General features: G+C 37.7%; 1 protein-coding gene across 1 annotated transcript in view; it reads left to right on the forward strand.

Moving 5' to 3' along the window:
• The window catches only part of NKAIN2 (sodium/potassium transporting ATPase interacting 2), an 878,428-nt gene extending 875,829 nt beyond the window's left edge, over window positions 1-2,599 (forward strand). The window contains exon 7 of the mRNA XM_054569911.1: window positions 2,514-2,599. Within this exon, the coding sequence (XP_054425886.1) occupies window positions 2,514-2,599 (86 nt within the window). The remainder of the gene's footprint in view (window positions 1-2,513) is intronic.
• The last annotated feature ends 9,548 nt before the right edge of the window (window positions 2,600-12,147 follow it).

A 12,147-nucleotide genomic window follows, 5' to 3' on the forward strand; every position in this document is an offset into this window, starting at 1 on the left:
ATTCTGCCTTGAAAAAATAATTTTAATGGTGAAAAGAAATAAGATTTTAAACCAGAAAAAGACACAAAGATACTTTAAATGCATATTACTAAGTGAAAGAAGCCAGCCAGATAAGGATACACGCTGTATGACTCCAACTATGTGGCATTCTACAAAAGGCAAAACTACAGAGACAGCTAAAGGATCAGTGGTTGCTAAAGATTAGGGAAGAGGCAGAGATAAAGAGGCAGCGCACAGAGAATTTTTAGGGCAGTGAAACTATTCTGTGTGATGCATATCAGTGTACATTTTTCAAAACCCATAGAAGATGAAATACCAAGAGTGAACCCTAGTGTAAACTCTAGACTCTGTTTGAAAATGACGGGTCAACGTGGGTTCATCAGTTGTACCAAATGCACCACTGTAGTGGGGATATTGATATTGATAGTTGCATGTGAGACAGGAGGTATGTAAGAACTCTGTACTTTCTGCTCAGTTTTGCTGTAAACCTAAAACTGCTTTAAAGAATAAAATCTATTTTTTTAAAAAGTTTCCCAACTAAACAGAAATAGACATCAGAGACTTTATGTTACATCACACCTCACGCTGATACTACGTATCCATGGGTTCTCCACTGGTCTTTCCATGTGGACTGGTTTGGACATGGTGACTGTTCCAAAAGAGAGCATCCCAAACAAAAAAGAGGGAAGTATGTGGCATTTTTATGACCTAGCCTTGGAAGTCACATAGTGTCACTCATAGTGTACTCTATTATTCAAAGTGGCCACAAAGGTCTACCCAGGTTCAGGAGGAAGGAACATGGACCCAAAGCACTGGATGGTAGGTATGTCAAGATTACATTGTAAGCACATATGGAATAGGAGATACTGTTTTTGGCATTTTGGAAAATATGTCACCATAACTCTTGTTATATTTTAGTGTATCTTAAATATCTAGGTATGTATTGAATTTTAATATTTGGTTAGACGTTGCTCCACATCTTTATTTGTGATTGTCTATTTCAGATTGTAAACCATATGATGGCAGGGACAGCCATGTTAAGTTCATTTTTATGAGCTACAGCATAGCACCTCGTACTTAAGAATCGTGGTATATAGTAATACCACTAGTGCTGCAATTGCTGATAGATAGATTCAAATGAGCCATCATTATTTTTTTATTGTTCAAATACATTTGTTTACATTTTCCCACCACCACTTTCCCACCCACCCCCACCCACCCCCACCTCCCACCCTCAATCCTCCCCCACTTCAGCTTTGTCTATGGGTCATTTATACATGTTGCTTGATTTGCCCCTTCCCCTTCTTTTCCTCGTTACTCCTTTCCCTCCTTCCCTTTCATTACTGTTGGTTTGTTTTTTCTTTCAATGTTGCTGGTTATATTTTCCTTGCTTGTTTGTTTTGTTGATTAGGTTCCACTTATAGGTGAGATCACAGGGTATTTGTCTTTTACCCCCTGGCTTATTTCACTTAGCATAATGCTCTCCAGTTCCATCCATGCTGTCACAAAGAGTAGTAGCTCTTTCTTTCTTTCTGCTGCATAGTATTCCATTGTGTATATGTACCATAGTTTTTTGATACACTCATTTATTGATGGGCACTTAGGTTGCTTCTAGCACTTGGCTATTGTAAACTGTGCTGCTATGAACATTGGGGTGCATAGGTTCTTTTTCTTTTGAATTGGTGTTTTGGGATTCTTAGGGTATAATCCCAGTAGTAGAATCACTGGGTCAAAAGGCAGTTCCATTTTTAGCTTTTTGAGGAAATTCCAAACTGTTTTCCACACTGGCTTGGCCAGTCCGCATTCCCACCAACAGTGTACTAGGGTTCCCTTTTCTCAGCGACCTCACTAGCACTGGGATTTCATGAAATTAAAAAGCTTCTGCGTGGCCAAAGAAAACATCAGCAAAATGAAAAGTGAACCAACCATATGGGCAAATATGTTTGCCAATGATACCTCAGACAGGGGTTTATCTCCAAAATATATAAAGAACTAACATGACTCCACTCCAGGAAGACAAACAATCCAATTTAAAAATGGACATAGGACCTGAAACAGACACTTCTCCAAGGAGGAAATACACAGAGCCCAGATACATATGAAAGGATGCTCATCATCACTAGCCATCAGAGAAATGCTAATTAAAACCACAATGAAATGCCATCATTATTTTTTGTATGTGTAATGTGTTGCAGAAGATCTCTACACTAACCAAAAAGACATATAGCATCTTTAATATGCAAGTGAATTTTGTTACAACAATTCAGTCGGTAGCTTGAGAGGAGGAGAACTTGAGTTCTCTCCAGTGGATAGATTCTTGTAAAGCAACAATTGAATCTCACAGGTGGGGGTGGGAATCCTTGCCTTGAAGGAACTATCTTTTTTTTTCTCCACAATCAGTCACTTTTTGTTCACTAGATAATTAAATGTTCCTATGATGAATCTGAGACCTTGATCATGAATGTTTATCTCTTCTGAGAAGTATATTAATGAAGGCAATTGTACCTTTTCAGTTGATTTCATAGGTGGCTTTGATTCTTATGGCTATCAAGGGCCTCAGAAGACATCTCATTTACAACTACAACCTATGTACATGTAAGTACTTTGCTTGGGAGGTTTTCTTCTAGGATACTAAAAGATGGTTAAGTAAACAGTCTTGTGGCACAAAATAGATGGCATGCAACTTTGCTCCAGCTATATACTTTAGTATTTTCTCTCCTATTCATATTGCTTTGACTGGGATAAATTCTAATAACATTTTATTCATAATTATTTGAAAATCTAACTTATCAGAAATGCCATATCTAAAGTTACCTTTAGTCTTATATAAGTTAACTATATGGCTAAAAAAAAAAACCTGTATATTATACTAATTTTTTGAATTACCCTAAAGTTGTATATATTTAAAATGACATAACATTGTAGGTAATTATATGTAACTATGTACAATCCATATGTTTTGGTTTTCCTAGGACAGTCTCAGTTTACATGGTTGTCCTGGTATAAGTATTACCAACACTCCCTATTAATGCTCAATGGTGTTTTCATTTAGAGGATGAATGATAGGTTATCACTCTAGTTATACAAAGCATTAAATAATCAAAACTGAACTATAGTTTATCATTTTTCTGATGTGAAAAGTGAAAATGAAACCAGAATATTAACACTAAAACTCATCAGACCCTTAACTCTAGCACTCAAGACAGCAGATATACAATCAGAGCCTGATTTTTATATCTGTGTTTAGGCAAATTCCCTTGGATAACAACTGATAACAAATTCTATATATCAGCATCAAGTGATATGCTGAATTGCAAGCGAAGATCAAAATAGAAAGTAAGATTCCAATTCATTTTGAAATGTGAGCTTCTCTCTTTGAAGATATGTGTTTGTTGTCGTTGTCCTCCACCATTGAATCATTTTACCTTTTAATATTGTTAGTGTGTAGGATAATAAGTGGATATTTGGAGTATTTCTCCAGAGAGACTAATCTTTATACATACATTTTAAGTTTGTTTTTAAAAAGGGAATGATCTATGCATGATGCCTCCATTTTTCTTCATGCCCCTTGTAGTTCCCTGGAAGCGTTTGGTAACACAACTCATCAGCCAATATGATGTTCTTTAAAGCATCTCCTCTGAAAACAGTACATCACACATCCCCTCTTTACATCCCCACAAACACTGCTCTGATTCTGGCATTCATGACCTTAAGTTTTCCATTCTCTTTTTTATTTTAGAAACCCTACCCCATCTTTCATGTAACCTCCAAGTTCATCTTCCTGAAGTACCACTCTGATCATTTCACTCCTCAGTGCAAAAAAACTATCAATGACTCCCTGTTACCCACTGAACAAAGCCCAAGCTCCCTACCATAACCTGGAAGTCCACTCTGATCTGGCCCAAGGTTTTTTTGAAATATTATCTCTCCTCCTCAGCCCTTAGTAACTTGTAAGTCCCAACCATATGCAGAAGATGTTGGAATATGCTAGAGAAATGTAATGATAAATAAGAATTGACCCCTGTCCTCCAGAAGTTTATAATCTAATGAAGGCATGAATAGTCTGATATCTCCCCTCAACCACTTTTTTGCAGCCAAAAAAGAACTTTTGCCTTCTGCAAATATAACATGTATTTTTTTCCAGTTGTTTATGGTTGTCCATGCTGTTCTTTTGGCACAAACATCCTTTTTTCCCCCCAGATTTGACTCTTTGAGACCCCACTAACTTTCAAATTATGTCTTAAAATATAGGTCCTTTGTGAAACATTTCTTAATCTCTTTCCTCTTCAATTCTATTTTTTTTCTTTTGCCCCATAATACGGTTGTTTTCTATTTATACCATACATTTCCTATCCTTCCAAAAAGACTTGATAGCATAAACAAAAAAAAATGACATGATAAAGTCTCTAAATATTTTACTGTTCTTCTCAATATTATATTATAGCCTTATGTACAGTATTCTATCAAAAAAATAAAGACAAATTATAAGGAATAGTGGTTAAGATGACCCATTGAAGATAGATGGCCTAAGATAAAATCCCTGATGACCTTGGATATAAAACTTTATTTGAACCACTTTATTTATTCGCACCAAGCCTAAGTTTCCTCACCTGAAAAATAGAGATGATAAATACATCATATAACTATTCTGAACTTATGTAAAATAATTCAGGTAGAACATATAAAGCACAGGACATGTCACATAGTAATTGTTTAATAAACATAATTTATTAGTAGTAAGAACGATCCTCATGTTAACTAATATTACTCCTGAAAAGACTTTATCAAGTCACAAATGAATACATACTGTATTTCATTCCCGAAGGACTTCCTCTGTAAACAATGTATCTCATACAATACCAGCCCTCCCCCCATAGCATGTAACAATTTGTTTGTGCTCAAGAGTAAACCAGGACATCTACAAGGCCTGCAATTGATTGCTTCTGACAATAGCACATGACATTTTTAGCACATAGCATTTCATTGTGTTGGTCAATAGGAATGATCAATAAAAATGATCAAGCTACAATAAATTAGGTGTAACCACTTATGTAAGGATCTACTATATTAATAACATAAGAATACTAATTATACATAATCAAGTATATTATTTCAAATCAAGCATTTATAATGTTAATGTCTTTAAAGGGGAGGATTCTGCATATATTTTATCCAGCATTAAATTCCCTGAGGACAAAAGTTCCTGTGATTTTATTAAGTAGACTACTTTAAATGCTAAACCAAAAGTAATAAAAATATTGTTTTCTTCCATATTTCCAGGGGATAGTAAAATTATATGAGCTTTCCAGTCTCACTGTTCATAAAATAAGTTAAATGTTTAATGCAACTCCAATTTAGGATGTTAGACTATGTAACAGCACACCAGTCAAAATATGACTACCATCTCTTCCACAGAACATCCCCAAGGGGCCTCAAACACTAGAACACTAAAATTTTATTTTACAGATGAGGAAACTGAGTCAAATGGAAGGAAAGCAAGGTCACACAGCTTGGCAGTTGTGCAGCTCCAGCTGCCAACCAGTTCTCCAGCCCCCCTTAGTTTAGTGTTCTTTCCAAATTCATAGGTGTACTGTGCGTTTGCTCAGGCATTGCATTCCCTGATTCTTAGTTAATTCTGCTTCTTCACACTAACTTAGCTGCCCATACTTCCACCTGTGCTTGCACCCCGCCCCCTTTTCTGTGTCTCTTTCATTCCCTTTTGATTTCACATTATGCAGTGTTGATGAAGGAGGGCTTTTTCAACTCTGTAGACCTCAAAATCAATCACCGGAGAGCCACTGTCTACTTAAACCCGATGAAAAAACAAAACTGATGCACACATAAACTTCATCCCCTGCGGAGCAGCAGAGACCTGAGCCTCTCCTATATCTTTGCCCTTCGGGGTGTACCTTCTCCTGTCAACCCGCCATAAATAAGTCTCGTAAAGTAAGAGTAATTTAACATCATGGGCCAGTTCAAGCACCCTAACAATATTATATAGCAACTGCAAGTAAAAGCTGTTCCTTAGAAGGAGAGCAAATGCTTAAAAGCAACGTGCAGTTTTAGCTGTGGGGCTTCCATTGTCCCCGGCAAATCTTCTGTGGCGGGGAGCCTGGACGGGGCCTTGAAAACACTGCCGGACTGACTTCCACTCACAGCCGTGTGTCCCCCACCCCCACTGCCGTCAATGAATAGACAGTCCTCTCTTTGTTTCCTTTGTTACATTCTTGGGCAGTAATTCTTCAGATTACCTGTAACCCATCTAAAAAGAAAAGTCATTATTTTTTTTCTTATAATTTGGTAAACCTCTTGGACACCAGCAGTAGATATGAAGTCGCTGCACAGAAACATTCCCACGTCCAGAAGTTAATTTTCTAACGGAGTAGCTGCCTGACCACCACTGACCTGTGTGCCATAGCAAGCAGAGATCCGCCGGGGCTCCGGCGGTATCAGCTGTGAGAAAGTCCTAGGCTCTCTTAGACGGCATTTGAAAACACTGCATTTTTTCTGGCAGCCTAATTGTACTGCAGTACATATTCATTTTATTTGTACCCCGAAATGGGTTTTAAATTACATAAGTAGCTCTCTATCCAGTAAATCACCATAAGTAACCTCTATCTGGGAGGTTGCACTGAGAAAAAAGGAGAGGAAAATTGTCTATTTAAAGCACAATTGGGCTTGGACTTTTTGAGGAGGGGTGGGGGTGGGGATTGCTCTTGTTGCTTGGAGAGGTGAGGAAAGGTGCTGAGCTCTCCCACTCGATTAAAAACATTCTTTCTCTCTTTCTCTCCCCCCCCCCCCGCCCCCTCTCCCCCCTTCTCTCTCAGGTCGAAATAAAACAGATGGCTTCATAATGTCAGCTCCTGGACCTTACAAAATAATTTGTTTCGCAGGGGCCTCCTGCATTTTATGAAGAGCAAGAAACAATGAGTTTAAGTATACATACATATTAACAAAACAAACACAAAGCCTCACGCCCACTGGGACACACACACACAAACTTACACTGAGGCACACACCAGTTCCACTTGGCCTCCTCTTTCTAACTGAAACAGACAAATATGCAGGACATGCCCATCTTGGATTTCCAGAAAGCAGGCTTCTTTCGTCCAGACCTTTGGAAAATTCGAAAGGAGACGTGCTGGGGCCACCTGCTGGCCATCCCTAACTCCTCCACAGCTCAGCCAGTGGGCCTCTGCAAGCTGAGAACTCATCCAGGGCCCGGTAGCTTCAGAGTCCTGTCTTCTGCACTCCATACGTCTTGATAGCACCACGGCTATGTAGGCAACAAAATTGCAAAAACAAACAAAACATGCCATGATGACTTTGTAACCCAAGTCTGAAATGGCAGATTGTTTGCCCTAAAGGCTATACCGTACATACTTGCCTTAACCCACCTACGTTGTGCGCCCAAAAATCTCAGTGCAGGCATCCCCAAGTCACTTCCTTTAGGCTAACACACTGCTGTTAATTCTGAATGAGTTTGAGTCCGTGTTTTATGTCAGGAAACAATACTGAGTAACCCAGCGGCTCCAGTCTGTGTACGAAAACTGCCAGCTGTCAGCAAAGTGCTTTACCATTGAGCCTCCGTGGTGGCCAAAAAGAGACAAGTAACAATAATAACAACGACAATAATCGTCATCTTTATAGTTCTTAAATATGGTCTTCTGATGGGATTGGGTGGAACAAAGGTAAATTTAATGATCTACTAAAGTCAATCTACTGGAAGCAGAAAGCAGAAATAGCATAACACTGATTTTATTTATCGCACTCTAGGTGCTTTTATAAGTAACTACAAATGTCTTTTACTAACACAGACACAGCTGTGGATTTCTATCAACAGAGGCCAACTGAATATGTATTAGCTATGTTTACTCTTTTATATCTAATTCAAATGGAAGACCCTATGTAGGTGAACTTTTTTTCCTAACTTCAGCGTACGAGATTATTTTTTGGGTGGGCGGGGGGACCAATAGTTATCTTGGTGAAATATTTGAGATCTCTTTGTGGTGATTGGGGGATCCGTTGTGTGTTAGAGTGTATTTTAATCCTCCTGTATTATTGTGGCAGAAAAACTGTGCTGTTAACGTAGTTGGCAACAAGATGCCTTTGGAAACTTAATAGTAGGTCAATGTGTTTATGGAATATTCTGAATTTCTAGGAAATTTTGTTCTATATATTCAAGCATTATTTGGTTTTCATTAGTGGAAAACATAATTAGCTCAGGCTTGTCAGGAACTCAGATGAAACATGTTTTTTTCTTGGATCCACCTGAGTCATTAAAATCAATTATTTAAATGAATATACCACCTTTAAATGCAGTGAAATTCAGACTTGGAAAGTCATACATTGGCATGAAGCAAACTTTCCTCTTGGTTTCCATTAAGCTTCAGTTATTGGGTTAATCTACTTTGGACCTTATCCCATCCAGAACTACATAAACAAGTCCTATTACTATGTTGCATGGATATCTATGATATACACGCATATACATTTGAAAATGATAAAGGAACAAAGGTTACTATTGGAACATGAGCTACAAAGAAAGGTTCCAACACTTGTGCTTGAATTTTCTCAGTGGCTTGTGTATGTTTGTCCATACATACATGTATAAAACATACAATACGGATATGTCAGTGAAACCTCATCTAATGATTTTAGTGACATGCATGTTTAATATATGAAAAAATATTTACCAATGTATTGTCCTTTGATTCGTAAAATAGAAATATTATACATGCCAGAACCTAGTCTAATGTAATTATTAATGTGACTATTAAAATGAGGTTTCACTGTACATTCATACTGTGATCAGATTCCACCTTCTAGGACATGTAAATGGATTGGAATTGAGATGCACAGAGCATATGCCCTCATATTCCTGCTTTAAGTTGCAGCCAACATATCACCTAACCACTACTATCATCACCACCAAAATTTTCAAAAACAGTTGTTGACTACTAAAGAGTAATCAGTGGACAGGTCGTTTTTTGGAGCAGTGAGCACAGTGGTGTGATTCCATCTGGAAAAACATCTATCTAAGTTGTACAGCTGTATCCTCCTCAAAATCCGGTGAAGAATGCTATTTTTCTAGGCTGAGCTTTTGTTATAAACCTAATATTCAGAAGGCAAGAGTTACAATCCTGATGTGTCTTTTTCTTTTCTTTTTTTGCGTTTGTTAATTCTGAATGTATTTTTAACAGAGTGATTTTTTTGACTTACTAGTGTAATTTGCATTTTAAAAATAAATGAAAAAACAACTATGTTTCCGAGCCATCCCTGAAAGTCCCTGCTCCTTCCCACAGTGCACTTGACTATGTCATTGACAGGAAAACCGTATGAACTTCACACGAAGGCACTGCTGATGTCTGTCACGTGCCGCACAGGGGTTTGTCAGAAGTAGAAGAAAATGCCAGGTCATGGCACATTTTAGCTCGGTCATATGGCTAACACAATACTTTCCTTATCTCCCGTCACTAACATTTTTTGGTTTTTGGTTTTTGGTTTTCCTTACAAGACTGCCTGGAATAGACTCATTGTCATTTGGAGAGCTTTTCTGCCCTCCTATCTAGAATATAGAGTTAGCATCAGGCCATTATCTGACAGAGGTGTCAGGGTACTGTATTAAAAACCTTTGGTTAATATAGGTAGCGTTTTTTTATTTGTGTACTTTTTTTGTACACAAATAATTTAAAATAACTTATTTCTTACCCATTTGATGACATAGTTTTCATGGCTACTCTAGTGCAGCATGTTGGAGTAGGGTAAGCAGTTAGAAAAGGCTAGCCCCTTATGGAAGTGGGGGGTGGGCTGGCCGGAAGAGGGCAAAGGCAGGAAAATTGGGACAACCGCAATACAATAACAATAAACACATTTTAAAAAAGAAAAGGTGACTGGCATCTGTGGCTGTCTAACAGTAATTTCAGCTGAGGTTCACTGTACGGGCTAACGCGACAGAGGCAGCTGACTTGGACTGCTCGTGGGGGTGTGGCCTTTCTCTCACTGTACACAGACCCCTGGCACCAAAGTGCCAACACTGACTGAAAACAAGGAACGCTTCGAGGCAGCATTCCAAGGAGCTGAAGATCAACTTGCGTGTAATACCTAACTTCTCGGCCACATGGTGAGAGCCTTGTAAAGACCAAGCCTGTTTTTACTTTCACTCCCTGTGTGAAAAGCATGCTGATGCATGTTCATTGAAGTAGGTGTGGATGACTGCCAGGCTCTTGCTTCAAACTGTGTGGTCAAACGCACACGACATCTCAGTGGATATATAGAGACTAAAGTTAACAGAGCAACTAGACACACACACACACACACACACACCCCAAGAAGAGATTCCTTCTTCTGGAGTTCTCAGTTAAATAGCATGTGGATTCAGTAAATAACACTACCAAGATCTTCATTTGGTGACTATTAAGAAAACGTGATCCCTGATACAGTGAAGCAAATATATAACATCCCACTGTACTATAATAAGTGAAGCACTTACACTCAGAAATACAAATTCATTTTAAATATGGCACATTGTAGAACAAACTTTTGAGAGCCAACCCATTTATTATAGAGACAATAAACTACGGTCCATAGATGTTAAGAAACTACTCTAGGTTACCATATATCTTGAAAATGCCAGTAACTCGCTATTCTATGACAACCCTAGAATATGTGTACTCTGGTCAGAAAGAATAAAACAAATCCCAGACACTGTCAACTGATCCTGGACTGTGTAAATCAGATTGAACCCTGATAAAGAAGACCCTAAGGTAGTATAAGATCATAAAATGCTTCTGAATTATTGTGTACCAGGTTCAGCATAGTCTCAACATTAAATATGTTTTATTATGTTATAGTTTTTTTAAACTGATAGCTTATGCCCATATGTAAATATACTCATATGTGTGAGTATTATGCTCTATATTAGGCAACTAATTATATTCACTTTCATGGATAGAAATTTTTCTAGTATTTCTTTTATATCACATTTATGAACAGCTAATATTAGGGACATTAAGATTACTTAAACTTTCCCATCTTGAATATGTCCTGTGATTGTCAAGATAACCTTCCTGTAGACATTTTATCTGTCTAGGTAAATTTTTGGCACTCAACACTTCTACTCAGGAAGCTTCGATATCAAGATCTTATATCATAAAAAAAATAAGCATCAGTTATTCTCATCACATGCAAACCTTTGCTTAGGATTCATGTTCAACTCTCTTTTCATTTTACTACATCTTCCTTCCACTTACTCTCAAGAAAGGAAGAAACAAAATCTGTGACTGATATATTATGTCCAATTTTAAACATACAGTATCTTGAAACAATCACTCTTGAGTGCAAAATCTCTAAGATATTTATGTACTCTATGCCTTTTAATTCAAGAAAAATTTGACCTACATAATACATTCAAGGGTCTCATTTACCACTGAAACCTGCACAAATGTCATGAGATATGACTGCCAGTGACAACAAAGAAAACAAAGGTGAGTTCCTCCTAAAAGGGATAAAAGGGTATCTTTTTATATTCTTTAGAATTTTAAAGATGGTCGGGGGTTTTTTAATCCTTAAATATTATGGAGTTTAGAGACAAATGAGCTTTAAATTTTTGATGGGTAATGAAAGCTGATTTCTGTAAGGTAAATTCAGAGAGGAGTTACATGTGGATGCTCTGATATAGTCTAAATCATTACCAAAATTAATGCATGCCTTCTCTGTAATGAGAGCACAGAATTGTGGCACCTTAGTAATAAAACAAGTGTATTTTTTTAACCTCTCATTCTACCCTCAGATGAATTTAAGCTATAACTGCAATGGAATAAAACAACTCCCCAAAAGATTGCAAATTGATGCTGTCACCCCAAAGATGATGGATTGATTCAATTAATCAGTAAGTCTTTTCTAAGAGTCCTTCAGGGAGTTATTTACCAGAGGCATAGCCTGTTTATTCCTCTCCCGTGCGCCTGTCATTTTTCTTCATTATTCTTCTGGTTTTATTCGTTATATCCTTTGGGGATATGTTGATCTCCATGTGCAGAGAGGTTTTGCACACAGCTGCCTAAGCATAAATCTTCCAAGCCTCAAACTGGAGGCCACCTGAACACCTGTGCCTCTTGTCATTGTTATCTCAGGCTGAGCAAGGTTCTC

Source organism: Pteronotus mesoamericanus, unplaced genomic scaffold (assembly GCF_021234165.1).
Source record: "Pteronotus mesoamericanus isolate MK-2021 breed Mesoamerican mustached bat unplaced genomic scaffold, CSHL_Meso_final contig_20, whole genome shotgun sequence".
In the NCBI taxonomy this organism is placed as follows: domain Eukaryota; kingdom Metazoa; phylum Chordata; class Mammalia; order Chiroptera; family Mormoopidae; genus Pteronotus; species Pteronotus mesoamericanus.